Consider the following 12177-nt stretch of genomic DNA (forward strand, 5'->3'; position numbering starts at 1 on the left):
CCTAGAATTTAACAATGATATTGCAATATGAACACATAATAAATGAGAAATGAATGTCTTCAAAACAATGCTAATTTTGAATGTATTTCATAGGTGCTTTCACCAACAGAGAATACCTATGCTTGCACAGAAACGGTAACAAGTAAAGGACAAAGTCTTCATCTATATACTTATCAGCAGACTACCGGTAAGCCTCTTCCAGTCCAGACCACAGAATATGCCCAGAAGAAATATTTATAATGTATCTTTAGTCTTAAGTGTTTGGACTACACATTTAATAACTATTTTCTAAAAAAGAAAATTTGAATTTGTCTATTTTTATAATCAATTCTGATTTGTTATGATCAACTAATATTTTATGTGCCCTTCACCTAAAATAACCTCAATTTATACCGCTGCACTTCTGAGAAGAGGTTGACTTCATAATAGCTGTACCTGAGACAATTATTCAACAATCACTTATCTGCTAAACTGTAAGTATGGGGTAAGAGAAGTTCATTTCACTTAACTCCAAAGGTTTTTACAATCTTCAAAAGGGTTTGACCAATTGGATGAGTCCTTATTTTTGAAACAGAAAACCCACAGCCTTAGTTTTTCCGATTTCAGGGGAGGGGTTAATAAGGGATTGCCCCACCACTGTAGAAAGTGGTCTAACGCCTCAACTGTAGTTTCCAGAAAACAGTTCAATTAGTATTAAAAAACAAAAAATAGAAGTCATACCCTTGCTCAATTGCGGCTTCACTTCTTCATCGACATCCAAATCTTCTAAATCTAGGAAATTGTCCACCTAGAAAAGGAGTAACATCTTTATGCATATTTTGGTTAAAGAAAAAAAAAAATGTAGTGAAGAGCCGTGAATCTACTTCCACAACGTCCAACTGAGCAGCTGACTCTACTTTCTCATTAATTCTTCAGTCCCAGCTCAAAGCCTTTATGCTCACGTGCCTCCCCAGCTGAAAGAAGCAATAAATTTAAAAGCTGGCCTGAATTTTACAGGCAATGTAGTCAGCTCTCTATAGTGAAAAAGGGGAAAAAAAAAAAAAAAAAAAAGGCTGGGAGATTTTGAAAAGAGACTCCGTTCCAGATTCTAGCCCAGAATAGAATATCCCCACCACCGTGATGGTCCTAAACAGGATTTCTCTGCTTTGTTTCTCTTGAACTGCATCTCAAGTAAATCATGGTGGTGGATCTAGCTATCATAATACGGGCTGCAAGCACATAGCACTCGGAAAAGCCAGGTGGAAAAAACTAAAGAAAGTGGGAGAGAAAGGCTCATTCAAAGCAAACTCACCCCGCCCCAGATAAATCACAAGAGAGGTAAGCAGGCCAAAAAATCAAGTGTTCTCTCTTTCCAACAAATAAAACTGAGAATTACTTCAAAGGTAAGGAGGAAAAAAAAGCAAATGACCTTTGTAGAGACAATAGCAGCATTTCAATGAGAAACTATTCCACGTGGAATCCTGCTTTCCACTGCAAGCTGACAATCAGACAGTTTGCATTAACAAAATGGCAACATTTTAGACATGAACTAATTCCTCACAGAGGAGTATCAAAGAGCGTAAATAAGAAAATGATTTCACCACTGACATAAATGACAGGCATAAAGTTACAATGCCTTTCTGTCCTCATGACCTAAACAAGTGCATAACAAAATATTTTAAAATTACAAATTTATACTTCAAAATTGCTATTCAAAAGACAAACTGTCTTTTCCCCTTAACTATACTTGTACTAGCCAGATTACAGATATTCCATAGGAATTTAAAATGGTAGTTTGGGGCCGGCCAGATGCTCAGCAGATTAAAGCACCTGCTTAGGCAGGTGCAGGACAGGGTTCAATCCCCAGTATGCCCTGCTGACCCCACCCCCCGAGGCGCACTGAGATGGTGATTCAGATTGGGCATGGTGGTGCATGCCTGTAATCCCAGTGCTTGTGAGGCTGAAAACAGGAGGATCACTACAAGTCCAATCTGTGTAGTGAGACCCTGTAGACCCTGTACTAAATACATTTTTTTTAAAAAATGGTAGTTTGGGGCTGGGGATAAAGCTCAGCAGCCTAAGCACCTGCCTGGCAAGCAGAAGGACCAGGGTTCAATCCCTGATACTGCATGCTGTGCAGTTCCAGAACCCCAGGCATGCCATGCCAGCCACTGAAACAAGGTATGGTGGCACATTCCTGTAATCCCACTATTGGAGAGGCTGAGACAAGAGGATCACTACAAGTCTGAGCTGTGTAGCAAGACCCTGTACCAAATGAAGAAATAAATAATTTTTAAAAATGGTAGTTTCTATTGCTTAGAAATACAGAACTGCAATTATTACTTGGTAATCCAGTGACAGCAAAGATATGTCGTCTATATGGCGGTTTCAGTCTGAGCTTCTGTTGTACTGTCATTTTCTGAATGGGAATGCCAAGGAAGACTAGAGATGCATTTTTCTATTAAAGCATCCCTTCCATGTGTTAAGCTTAAAGGATAAAAGATCCAAAACCCAGTAAAGCAGGATAGTTTTAATACTGTATATTAAATATGTCTAATTGTATTCAATAATAGTATACTGAATATTGTAAGCAATAGAATATTCAAACACCAATTTAAAAAAATGCCAAACCAAGTCTGCTGAACTCTCCAGCTTCATACAAAGGACAACAAATGAGTTTCTTTGTGTTTTCCTGCCACAGAAGAAAGCTGCCTTACCTTCACCTTTCCTGCCCGGGTCAGGTCACCTTGAAAGAAACTGCCAACCTTCTGGCCTTCGTCCAATACTATCTGCAAATACAGTGAGGAAGACATGTTATTGGAAAACCAAAGCAACTGAGACCAAAGTAGCTGATCATGTAGTCTTTCTACTCATTGTTAATTAGCTCTGTATAAAAGACTAGATTCTCTGCGGCAGAGAAGTGGTCAGAGAGTAAGTCTTAAAAAGTCTCACTTCTACTCAGGACATATGAGAACTTGTACTGTAACGTCATGTACCTCGGTAGTGTCCCAAATTTTCTGATCAAGAAGATAATGGGGCCAAAGAGGAAAGTGATCGATGACGTAGAGTGTGCCTAAGGAGAGTCACATGGGGAGAAGACACTCTCTCAGGCTTTCACAGAGAGCACATAGGCCAAGCATTGGCCGTGACTCATCCACATGGCTGACACTGACAAAGGTTCTACAATCTGAGGTACAGCATCTCAAGATAAATCCTGAGGGCATTTCACTGACCTTGTCAGACCAAAAAGCTACAACTCTTGTTGCACAGGTCCTGCTTTACCTTGGTCTTAACCATCCAGTAGAAAAGTATGAAGATGAAATATAGGAAGTAAAGCCATGTTGTTATGTTGAGCTGTGGGGGACTCAGGTCAATAATTTCTGACATTGCCAGTTAAACAGAAGACCCAATGATATTATGGGCTTCTGTACTCTTTTAGAATATTTTGCTGAGTTTACACACCCATAATATTCAACAACGGAACTTAAAAAAAAATTGGGGTATAACTATGAATGTCCATTTTGTATCTGTGTATTCAAAGTGGTTGGGATAGATATATATTTGCATTCTCTTAATGAATAGAATGATTTTTTCTAATGGTGTTTGTAAGTAGGATCACAAGTCTGCATCTTGTACAGCAATTAACCACTGAGAAGAATGTATGCAGTGTATTATTTGTTGAAACTGTACTTTCGATTTGATTTGAAACTGTCTCATTGCTATATGTTTATCAATAAAACTTTGAAAAGAAAGAAAAAATAAAAAAATAAAAAATAAATAAAAAATCGATTTGATTTGAAACTGTCTCATTGCTATATGTTTATCAATAAAACTTTGAAAAGAAAAAAAAAAAGTCTCACTTCTATTTCTGCCCTGAAGACCCAGGTATATGGCAACTCACAGTAGATTGCCTAACCCCAGCATTCTTGTGTATAAAATAAGAACACTGAACCTCCTCTCCACCCCAACAAACATCTGACGGACAAATCAGAGAACATTACTATAACACTTTCTTATTAGGAAACAATGTTACTCAATTATTTGCTTCTTACATACTGAGAAAAGACATGTTATAATATGTAATATAATCCAAATTACCAATAATTGCTAGTAAAGTGTAAATCCCCTAAGGAAAAAGCTCATCTCTCACAATCATCACTGAAAGCAAGATCTGGAAATAAATGTCAACAGATTTATAGGTCTCTGCTGTATATAAATACATTTCCAGCAGAGATTTTTGTTTTCATGAATAAAATTACAATCTCTTCCACAATTCTGTTACAATTATCAAAAGGAGACAAACTAAGATGAAAACACAAACTCCAACTACTTGAAAGATAGGACAGCATATGCTTCATTCTTTCATAATTAAAAAACACAGCCCAGGAAAATATAAATGGTCTAGAATGTCTTGAAGGTTAGTAAAAAAAAAAAAAAAAAAGTATCTGACATGTATTGACTAGATCTTGTAAAACTAAGATAATACTTTCTACTTTCAAGTTTGATGGAGACTATCTTAGTTACTTTACTCATTGTTCAGAAAAAATACCCAACACTGAAAGCTAAAGAAAGAAAAGGTTTATTTGGCTCACAGATTGCAAAGGTTGCAGGCCATGATGGGCTGACCCCAGGCGGGGGGTCACAGCAGACAGACATCACAGAGGAGAAACAGTTTTGGAAGGCAGAAGGAAGCAAAGCTCAAAGGACAGCCACAGCTCTTTCTGTCCCTTCTATCTTACCCAGATTGCTTAGAGCAGCAGCACTCACACCCTTAATCCTGGTTCCTCGACCCTAGCATGGCACCATGAATCAATCCAGCACCATAAGCTCTAGACCCAGCCACCTCTGAGAAATCCCCACCTGTGACCCCATGAGGCTTTGAGGGGATGCCTAAACCCAAGCCATAAGACATGAATGTAGGACAAGTAAAACAAAGTCCCGTTTTATACCAAAAAAAAAGTATAAAAAAACTTTCTTCATCCCGAACAAAATGTACAAATAACTATATGAAGAATTCATAGATGACAGATGCTAAAGAGATTTTTTTAATGAAAATTAAAGATAACCAAGTTGCTATCACAAATGACAGCTATTGAAATACTGAAATGTAATAATGCTTTTCAACCAAGTGCCCATGACTCCTTCTAAGAATTAAGAATTAGAAATCTGGCCACAGTTTAGTGCTTTTAGGGTTTCTCCTTTCTTTAAATTCATAAAGAATGCTTCTTTCCTTGGGTTATTTCTATAAATACATTAGGCTATTACCTGTTCTTCTTCTAAACACTGTGATGGAGTACAAAGGGAAGTAGATGTATTCCTAAGGCGGTGCTCACATGGTCCATTTTGATGTGCAAATTCTCCTGATGTAAATGTGCTCCCTGAAGCACTCAGCCCAACGGCTCTCCTTGCGCTCATGTTATTCACTGAAATGACAAGTTAGATAGTGTTGGTATTGATCAACATTGATCTCTTGTACTCTGAATAAGTACTATGAAGACAACAATACTATAACTCTCCCACTAACCTATTTTGAAATCCTATTTTTTGTTTGTTTCCTTTTTTAAAAAGAAAAGGAAAACATCCTTCATACCCAATTTGTCTTATTTTGTATTCATTGAGAAACTCTTCCAAGAATATTTTTATGAAACCTACAAGTTAGTTCTTGATGCATTAAGCATTCTTAAATATAAAGTTTTTTCCAAAAATGCACAAGATAACATTATTTCATTCAACATTCAACAAGCATTAACCAAATATTTATTGAGTATTTGCTGTGAATTTAGCATTGTACTTGGTCAAAACAAAAAGATCGATAAAGGGCCGGGGACATAGCCCAGCAGCATAAGCACCTGCCTGGCAAATGCAAAATCCTGAGTTCAACCCCTAGTACCAAAAAGAATAAATACACAATAAAAAATAAAAGGTCAGTAAAGTACAGAACTTGCTAGGCTTTCATTTATCCTGTTCTTTAGAAATAGGTATTTATCATATTCCTTTCTAAATTGAAGTGTTTTTTTCTTCATATAAAAGTAAAATATGAATGATTTTCAAACATTTATAAAAGAAAAAAGTAAAATATTAAAACCATTCATAATATTAAAAATACTAAATCCCATAAGACAGAATAATCACAACAAAATGTTTTGAGTGGCTATCCTTCTAATCTCCTTTTACACATCCATATGCCTCTAAAAATCAAAATGGAATTATACCATACATATTATAATTCAATTTACTAGCAATGCTTCTTTTCATATTTGAATACTTTTCTGTGTAAATTTAACAGCTATAGACTTGCATTATGTAAATGTAGAATCATTTTTAACCGATGTCTTGTGCTGAACGCTACAATTATAAGCAATAACACCTGTGAATTAAATCTATGAATGTTCATGACTATATCATAGGAAAGAAAAGAGCCTGAAATTAACCCAAAATTAAGAGTTAACTGAGAAAACTGTAATATTATGGCATCATTAACAGAAATACAGGAGAGAAAAATGGAATAAGTTAGGTGAAAGACAGAGAATCTACTTTTGGCCATACCGCACTTAAGCTACTGGTGAAAATTGTGGTAGAAAGGACCCAAAACCCGTTGCAAATGTAGGGAGAAAGATGTGCCCATCAATTGCAGTGAGGAAATGGTAAGCTGTAAGGTTATTCTAATATTAGCAATGACACTAAAACTAATGTAAAGAGCTAACATTTATTGGGTGTCACTTTCTCACAAGCATCTCATAAGCATTTCAGTTAAGCCATATGACACCCCTAGAGGGAAGGACTGTTACTACGCCCACATTACAAATGAGAAAACCAAGGCCAATAGAAAGATTAAGCAATTCATTCAAGGCTACACAACTGTTACACAGCAGAATGGGAATTTGAACCCAATCTTTGAACAGAATCTATCCTCCAAACCATTGTGCTTTGCTACCTAGAATGATATAACAAACGACAGCAGAGTCCTTGCAGGACAAAAGAAAAAGAAATAGAGGGCTGAAGAGATAGTGCCTGCAAGCGCAAGGACCTGAGTTCAATCCCTTATACCACATGCCATGCCTGTCCCAGAAGTGGCCCCGAAACCGGGCATGGTGGCACAGGCCTGTAATCCCAGAGCTGAGAAGGCTGAGACAGGAGGACCGCTATGAGTCCGAGATGCGTAGCAAGACTCTGTATCAAAATTAAATAAATAAATAAATAAATAAGAAATGGAAAGGGATGGGGGTCTTAAAATAGAAATAAAAAAGGAAAGCTACAGTAATCAAAGAACAAACAGGGCTGAAGAATACAGCTCAAAACTAAAACTTAATTATTAAGAAAATATAAAATAGAAAAATCTATGTATGATTAGGGAGTGATAAAAGAATACAAAAGTAAACAAAATCAAGCCATTGTTGGACTGAGGAATCCTGCTCTACTCTTCCCAGACTCTACGATACAAAAGTTCCAGAGATGAAGGCTTCTTTCATCCATGAGGTCCTTAGATGAGCTTCTAACTGAAGGGCTTATGAGATAACCTAAATCAGAAAAGGGGCTGAAGTTGTTTTCCTTGAGCCACTAGATACGTGGCATCAAAGCCAGGCCAACCATTATGATCATCACAGGCCAATCCGAGTCCTGCTGCTTCTGAATCCTTTGCTTCTTTTTCTTTTTAAAGCTTTATGTACATGTTTTCTCTCCATGTGACTCTCCTTAGGCACATTCTACATCATCGATCCCTTTCCTCTTTGGCCCCATAATCTCCTTGATCAGAAAATCTGGGACACTACTGAGTTACATGACGTTACAGTACAAGATCTCATATGTCCTGAGTCCTAATTGACCTTAGAAGGCTAGGGCCAAAATGTTGGCTTTCCTTGCAGCCCTCCTTTTTCTCTAATTTTGGTCTGCAAACTTAGGTTGTTAACCCTCCAGAAGACATGCTTATTATTATTACCATACAACCTAGGCTCTTAAGTTTAACCTCACTATCTGTCTGAATATCAAACATTTTAGGCAAAGCATGGAACAAGTATTTTTCATCAAGTATTGATATGTTGAAATCAGAATATGATGAAAAAACATTTAAAAATTAGAATATACTTTTAAAATAGGCATAAAGAATTATATATGTCTTATGTTTACACATAAGTCCAAAAATCTAACCATATACAACCTTAAAGCAGGATAGTCCCACAATATTCCTTTTCCTGTCTCTTGCCTTCATTCACCACCTGCTTCTTTTTGAACAATCATCTACCCGAGACAGCACAGCAGCAACTGGCATGTCATGACAAGCAGCCCATATTCAGAAGACCCGAATGACAGGCACTCCAAGCATGAAACTACTATTACAGATTACCATCTTCAGTGCAGTTGCTTATTTCACAGGTATCAGTGTATATAGTTAGTCAGGATGAGAATCTTTACAATTAACTGCTAGATTCAAAAATCTTCTGGAGATTCTCAGGATCATTGCCTTGCCCATCTTCTACATATATCTGTATGGTTTGACATTGTCTTGTTTTCTAGCTCTTCTCCTTTCCCTCTCTTGATTAGTTAGTCCTTGAGATCCTGCTTTCCTTTTACTTCTATTATACCTTTCTATTTGCTCAGGCTTTCACAAAGAGCATATTGGCCAAGCAATGGCCGTGACTCATCCACATGGCTGACACTGACAAAGGTTCTACAATCTGAGGTACAGGATCTCAGGATAAATCCTGAGGGGATTTCACTGACCTTATCAGACCCAAAAGCGACAACTCTTGTTGCATAGGTCTTGCTTTACCTTGGTCTTAACCATCCAGCAGAAAAGTATAAAAACAAAGTATAAAAAGTAAAGCCATGCTGTTTTGTTGAGCTGTAGGGGACTCAGGTCAACAATTTCTGACATTGCCAGTCAAGCGGAAGACCCAATACTATTATGGGCTACTGGACTCTTTTAGAATATTTTGCTGAGTTTTCACACCTATAATATTCAAATAACGGAACTTAACAAAAAAGGGGATACAGATGAATGTCCATTTTGTATCTGTGTATTCAAAGTGGTTAGGATATATAGCTACCTTCCCTTAATGAATAGAGGGATTTGCTCTAATGGTGTTTGTAAATAGGATATCATGTCTGCATCTTGTACAGCAATTAACCACTAGGAAGAATGTATGCAGTGTGTTAATTATTGAAACTGTCCTACCAATTTGGTTTGATACTGTCTCATTGCTATTTTTTTCTCAATAAAATTATGGGAAAAAAATAAACAGTAAAAAAAAAAGCTTTATGTACATGGTACAGGGTCTCAATATGCAACCCAGACTCATATTGATCCTCCTGTCTCAGCCTTCCTAGCATACAGTACCAGGTCCTTACGCTTGCCAGGCAGGAGCTTAGACTGTGAGCTATCTCCCCAGCCCTGAATCCTTTGCTTTTGAACACCTTATTATTGATAGAAGTAAGACTTGTGTGATGTCTTTAAAATATTAACAGGGAAATCCTATTGAGAAATAGAGATAAGATAGTCTCTCCAGTCTCTTAGTACATCATTAATAAGGCAGAGAAATAAAACACAAATATTGAATTATCATTTTCTATCTCAGAAAGTCATGTCCACTAATAATACCTACTCAGACCAGCTCTACACTATTCTCTTGGCTACCAGCACAGACAACTCCTAACAATCACAGGCAAAGGTGAGCCCTGCCTTTTGCCCCTAAAGAACCATTAGAAACTCAAGTGTGTAGCACCAGGCTTGGATGCAGCAGAGAGTGCTAGTCTGAGTGTGTGTTATTACTGGACATGACTTTCAGAGACAGAAAATGATGCACTAGATATTTGTGTCTTCTTTCCCTGCCTTATTAATGATGTACTATAGAGGCTAGGTAGGCTATCTTATCTCTATTTGTCAATAGGATTTCTGTGTTAACATTTTAAAGGCATTCTCTGCAGCATCCAAGCCTGCTGAGTAAACAGTTGGCAGGGTTTCTAAGGATCATTCTGGGCTAACTAAGGCAATGAAAGATCACAAAAGTGAGAAAGAATGATCTTAGAATTTAGTCTCCCGGACATTCTCCTCTTTTGATAACCACAAAGCTGTCCTGAATTAATTGCACGGTAACAATAGCCAGTTGTCCCAGGATAAAGCAAGGTGGACATGGTGGGAAACCCAAGGAATTAATAGAATGTAAGAGCTCCTCAAACTTCAGCTCCGTTAGAAAGAAAGATGACTTCCTGAGCTATCCCAGTTCTCCCAGCTTATCCTTGGAGTCAGACACAACCTAAATCTAGGATTAATGAAGAAAAGGCTTATGGGCCCAGCAGAACACTACCATAGGAGTGACTTAAATAAAGGAAAAGCCAGGAGCTGTCTGAAAATAACAGATGCTCTGGAAGGACGTGTTCTCTTTGTCCTCACTCAGCGTGCTCTTCTACCATTTCCAGGAAAACATTCAGGTTCTCGACCAACTAACCATACAAAATGGCTTTAAGACAAAGCAAAATGTGGTGAAGTCCCACCTATATTCGACTACTGATGAAGTCTCAGATCTAACACAACTTCTTCCCATTCTTGGAAAACTCTTCCCTTTTATAAATATAACATTTTATTTTAAAAATATCACAAGATATATAAAAGAACTTATTCTCTGCCTGATTAAAACTACAGTTGAAGGGTCTTTCATAAACCTTGAAATTACTTCCTCAAGAATATACGTTATATCACTCCAAAGACCGAAAAGAACTCTTTATAAAGGCTTTTATCATTTTAAACCTAGTGAATAAGAAATCTCTTGGTAGAACGAGATGGGGAAAAAAGTCCTTTTCAATATGATAATGTCAAAACGGCAGAGGTTGGCGCAGCCCAGACTCCAAAGTGGCGGGCAGTCTGATTAGAGACCAGATGCCACCTCCCAGAGTGGTCCTGATGGCGATCCACAGGTGCCACCCAACTGTTCATCTCATCGTCTTCTTCTGTTTCTGTTTTTTATCACAGTCTTTTTCTATCCTTTCATCTTATCCCTCATGTTTCTTGCTTTGAAATCCCTATCAGGTATAATACAGTTTAGAAATCTAACAGCAATATTTCAGAGAACAAGTAGGTTACTGAGACCTGAAAGAGTATTTCTTTGGGCATTTCTGAGTCAAAACTTCAATACAGATGAGACAAAAAGTTTTTTTTCTAAAGGTTTTCAGAGGTTTCATTATTCTGAAGCAATGGAATTTCAATTTCCTTTTGATACCAAACAGACAAGCTTCCAGCAGACTGCCTTACAAGGGCCACCAATGCACCTTCAGCGTCTAATTTCAGACCAAAGAGAAAGGTTACACTCCTGAAAAGGTGAACACTTTTGATGCCTTCATAATTAGAAACTAACCACATATTAATTATATATCTTCCAGATGAAAATGATTACTTTTGGAAAACTCAATTTTGAAAGAAACAGTTTTTAAACCTTCAAGTTCATCCAGACAGAGCCAGTCCAGTGTTCATGTAGCGAAAGCACTACCACACCGGTGGTAGGTTTCACAGATCGGCATAACCAACATCAGAATACACCACCAACCCGGGGGCAACCTCAAAGTATCTGTTCTTCTGTACCACAGTCTATAGCAATATAAATCAAGAGCAAGTTCTCAGTCACAATGAGATACTGAATAGACTGCTAGAAAGAAGGATAAAAATCATAGGGGAATATTCTGTATAACACTGGGCAGCTGCTAAGGAAGCCTTCTGCAAAGAGAATTGAGGATAAGCAATCATGCTTATAACAAGGCTGGACACCTTGAAAGTCTGGATGATTTTCACATTATGCTTCTAGCCTACAGCAATGTTTCTCTGGACAATAAGATTTGCTCTTGATTCAGCCAGCCCAACTACTTCACTCCACTGCTTCTGGATCCCATGCTCCCTGGTATCTGGCCTCCCCTGGAGCAACAGTCATTAGGATTAAATAAGCAATTTTAAAAGCAATCAATCATAAATCAGAATAAATCCAAAGAAGCTAAATTCAGCACACAAATGTTTTATCTAAATTCCCTTTGCAGTGCTCTGAATTCCAACTGTTTTATGTTCTCCGTTTGAAAGGGCACAGGGAGGAGAGGATTACCTCAGCCTGGCCAGTCCGGAATAATTGTGCTTTCCCTGAGGCTGGATAATTGACTCATTTTTCACAGTCATAGCCATCAACCTGCCAAGGCACCAGTGCTCAAGCCTGGCCTGGAAAAAAA

At 37.7% G+C, this 12177-nt stretch overlaps 1 protein-coding gene across 6 annotated transcripts in view; it reads right to left on the minus strand.

Moving 5' to 3' along the window:
* The window catches only part of CUNH11orf74 (chromosome unknown C11orf74 homolog), a 79819-nt gene that overhangs the window by 21790 nt on the left and 45852 nt on the right, over positions 1–12177 (minus strand). For all 6 annotated transcript variants that reach the window (XM_023710413.1, XM_004627301.2, XM_023710410.1 and 3 more), the window contains 3 exons: positions 5245–5402; positions 2697–2768; positions 721–787 (listed from right to left, as the gene is read on the minus strand). In XM_023710413.1, the coding sequence (XP_023566181.1) occupies positions 721–787; positions 2697–2768; positions 5245–5394 (289 nt within the window). In that variant the 5' untranslated portion in view covers positions 5395–5402. The remainder of the gene's footprint in view (positions 1–720; positions 788–2696; positions 2769–5244; positions 5403–12177) is intronic.

This window comes from Octodon degus, unplaced genomic scaffold, assembly GCF_000260255.1.
Source record: "Octodon degus isolate 3935 unplaced genomic scaffold, OctDeg1.0 scaffold00018, whole genome shotgun sequence".
NCBI classification, from domain to species: domain Eukaryota; kingdom Metazoa; phylum Chordata; class Mammalia; order Rodentia; family Octodontidae; genus Octodon; species Octodon degus.